A 3,761-nucleotide genomic window follows, 5' to 3' on the forward strand; every position below is an offset into this window, starting at 1 on the left:
GGGCGAGGTGATGGATAGGGCGAGGCGTTGCCGGGGAAGTTAGTGGGTCAAGGCGGAACCTAACAGAGCTTCCTGGCTGTCGCCTAACTATGGCGGGTGCTCGTGCTGGTACTGCAGTCCCCGTGTGGCTGAGCGAGGACGACCTGAGCTGCATTATCTGCCAAGGGCTGCTAAACTGGCCCACCACGCTGCTCTGTGGCCACAGCTTCTGTCTCCGTTGCCTCCACGGCCTGTGGTTAACGAATCGCGCGGGCGTGGATGGCTGCCGTTGGCCTTGCCCCATATGCCGGAAGGGCCCTTCTACGAGGCCCTCGCTGTACAAGAACCCGCTGCTGCAAGACCTGGTGGACAAGTACCTCCAAGCGGCGGATGAGCTCGAGCCTGGCCCCGAACGTGAGCCCGCCCCCGCACCGCGTTCCCAGTGTGAACCCACGCCGCCCCAGGTAGGAAGCCTGCACTTGATTTGTAGATCTCTTTTTCTGCCACATAATTTGCTTAATCCAATCTGTTTTCTGGAGAACCTTTAAAAAGTTCAAAGCTGTATAGAGAAGTAGAAAAGCCCAACGTGGTGACCCCATGCCTGAAATCCCAGATTTTGGGAGGCTAAAACAGCGGCTTGCCCCATATGGCCAGAGTTACATAGTTAAGGTTCCATCACAAACAGTAGTTAAACCTGGGCAGTGGTGGTGCAGGCCTTTAATCCCAGCATGTGGGAGGCAGAGGCAGGCGGGTTTCTGAGTTTGAGGCCAGCCTGGTCTACAGAGTGAGTTCCAGGACAGCCAGGGCTACCCAGTAGTTAAAAATGCAAGTCCCGGGCTGGAGAGGTGACTCAGTGGCTAGGAGCACGCACAGTTTGCTCTTCCAGAGGTCCTGAGTTCAATTCCCAGCAACCCCATGGTGGCTCACAACCATTTGTAATGATATCTGATGCCCTCTTCTGGTGTGTCTGAAGACAGCAACAGTGTACTCGCCACATACATAAAATCAATGAATCTTAAAAAAAATAAAATTCAAGTCCCCCCCACCCCCTAGGTTGGTGCTCACTTGCATAGTTCTAGTTTTTCCCAGACTTCTGTGATGTCTGAAAATTTTTAGTGTGGTAGAATGTATGTACCACAAATATTGGCATTTTTCTCCTTTAATTCAATCGACGAATTAGGCGATGAATCGCCTAATTTATATATTTATTTATATATAAATATATAATTTATATATTTATTTATATATAAATATATATATATATTTATATATTTATTGAGGCAGGGCCTAACTAGACTAGACCAGGATGGCGTTGAACCTGGAGTGACTCCCTCTGCTTTCCAAGTCTGGGATTACAGGTGTGGGCCACTTGAACTCAGAGCTTTGCCTGCCTCTGTTCCACCATGACTGGCCATTTGAACAATATTTTAGTGTACAGTTCAATGGCATTTGTCCTGTTTCCAATACTGTCCATCTGTTGCCAAGGTGATTTCATCACCCTAAATGGGACCTCTGCACCCACTAGACAATAACACCTGATTCCTGTCCCGCCAGCCTCGCTGTACATCTCTCATGTGCTTTATGTCTCTGAATTTACCTATTCTGTTAGGTCAGAAAGTGCCACACCGAGACCACCACTCACATGCAGTAGGCAAGAGTGTTTTTATTTCAAGAAGCCTGCATGCAGGGGTCAACCACTTACAAAAATGGCGACTCCAAAGGGGACAAGGCTTTTATGGGAAACTAGAGGAATTTTAGCAAAGGTTAGGTAATCAAAGACTTCATTGGTGGGTGCTGGGGAAGTTACATGGGTTGGTTTCTGATTTGCTGCTATGTTAGTTTTACTGTATTTGGGGAGGCCTTGAGGAAATCCCGGGAATGGACTCAGTTCCGAGCTTCCAGAAACATCAATTATTAACAGACCATTGTCCCAATCTGCTTCCCTGGAAATCGAAACTTTTTTATTTCCAGGGTTTTTATTTTTTTAGGGGACCTCTCATTCTACATGTTTCATGTAAATGGGCCCCTTTGTGTTTAACTACTTTCAGTTCCATATTTTCAAGGCTGATTTATGTTGCAGCATGTATCAGATCATCATTGCTTTGTGTGGCTGTTACATCATCTCTGTGGATATATATCACTTTCCCATCAATTTATCTAGCTATGAACATTTGAATCCTTCCCACCTTTTGGCTAGTATGACTACTGATACAATGTACATTATCTTACAACTGAGCTCCTTGGCGGCTGGAGAGATGGCTCAGTGCTTAAGAGCGCTGGCTGCTCTTCCAGAGGACCCGGGGTTCAATTCCCAGCACCCACATGGCAGTTCACAACTGTCTGTATCTTGTTCCAGGAGATTCAACACCCATACATAGACATACATGTAATCAAAACACCAATATACATAAATAAAAATAGCAAATATTTTTTTAAAAGAATGTTTTATTTGCCTGATGTCTCCAAGGCTTACTGCCTCTGTCTGCTACCTAAGCATTGTCCTGGGAGCTTCTAGCCTCTGTACAATCTAATCTAGGCCTAGAGTGTTTTCAGCCTCTGAGATTTACTACTGAATAAGCTTACCCTTTCTAGTTCTTTCTGAATTCTTGCTGGCTGGTTCAACTCAGCTGTTCTGGCTTAAACTCTCCAAGCTGACTGATTCAAACTGACTTCTCTCAGCTTCTGACTGAGTTCCTCAGCTTGGCCTCAAATTAACTCTGGCAATCTGGCCTAATCTTCTGGCTCCTCATTCTAGGGCTTGTTCTCTCTTCAACTTGTTGCTGTGAAACTCTTCCCAGTAAAACTGTTCCCCCCTTTCTTTTCCTCTGCCTTTCTTAAGTTTGACTCTTTCCTGTTCCTTCACGTGAGAGTTGAGCACATCCTATTTTGTCAAATCTTTCTTTGATTCATCACTTTGTCCCTCAATTAGACATCCCTTTCAAACATGGCTGCTTCCTTCTACAAACTAATTTTTACCTTCACTGTTCGGGATTAAAGGAGATTACTAAGGGCATGTCTGTGTTCTATCCAGAGGGATTAAAGGTGTGTGCTAAGGGCTTCTCTGTATTCCATCCAGAGTAGCCATATTCCTGGATTAAAGTCCCTTTACCGCTCCTGTTTTCAGTTTCACTCTTCGAGGCATGCATTGCCCCCTGGCCTCCTCACTTATTTTTTTATATATTGTTAGGATAAGACTCTAACTTCAAACAAGGCATGGTTGTGTTAGAGTCTGTGAATTGCTGAAGAATGATACCCTAGACTCAAGTAGTATGCAAAAGCAAAAGAGTGTTTATTGAAAAAATTCATGCATGCAGAGGCTCAATTTCATGAAGGACCCTGACTGAATTTACAGATTGAGTTTTAAAGCCAAAAAGAACATTAGGGAGGCATAGGTGATCTACATCTTGATGGGTGGGTTCTATCACTGGGGGGGTCTGGGTGATGCTATGATTGGCTAGGGTCTTGCTTCAAGCATACTTGACTAACTGTTCTTGCTTCATGCCAAGGAGGGATAGCTCTAGACCTCTTGGCCACAAGCTTGGCTAACTGTCCTTTTGCAAGCTGGGGAAGGGTCCCTTTTCCCTAAGCCTGCGGTGTTCCAGTAACTGACTTGCCCAGTTCTGGGAAGTAGAAACTCAGACCTGGTCTCCTGAATTGCTGGTGTGCAGCCTATCATGGAGTCAGCCTGGCTCAGGCCACTTCACCTCTTTCTTTAGCACATCACATTTCTTTAATCACAGCACTCTGAAGCAGAGGCAGACAAACCTCAGTGAGTTCCAGGC

The 3,761-nt window shown here is 45.5% G+C and overlaps 1 protein-coding gene across 1 annotated transcript in view; it reads left to right on the top strand.

Annotated features, from left to right (window-relative positions):
* The first annotated feature begins 6 nt into the window (after nucleotides 1-6).
* Rnf135 (ring finger protein 135) overlaps nucleotides 7-3,761 on the top strand; it is a 22,441-nt gene continuing 18,686 nt past the window's right edge. The window contains exon 1 of the mRNA XM_031353242.1: nucleotides 7-443. Coding sequence (XP_031209102.1) covers nucleotides 90-443 — 354 coding nt within the window. The 5' untranslated portion in view covers nucleotides 7-89. The remainder of the gene's footprint in view (nucleotides 444-3,761) is intronic.

This window comes from Mastomys coucha, unplaced genomic scaffold, assembly GCF_008632895.1.
Source record: "Mastomys coucha isolate ucsf_1 unplaced genomic scaffold, UCSF_Mcou_1 pScaffold5, whole genome shotgun sequence".
NCBI lineage: Eukaryota > Metazoa > Chordata > Mammalia > Rodentia > Muridae > Mastomys > Mastomys coucha.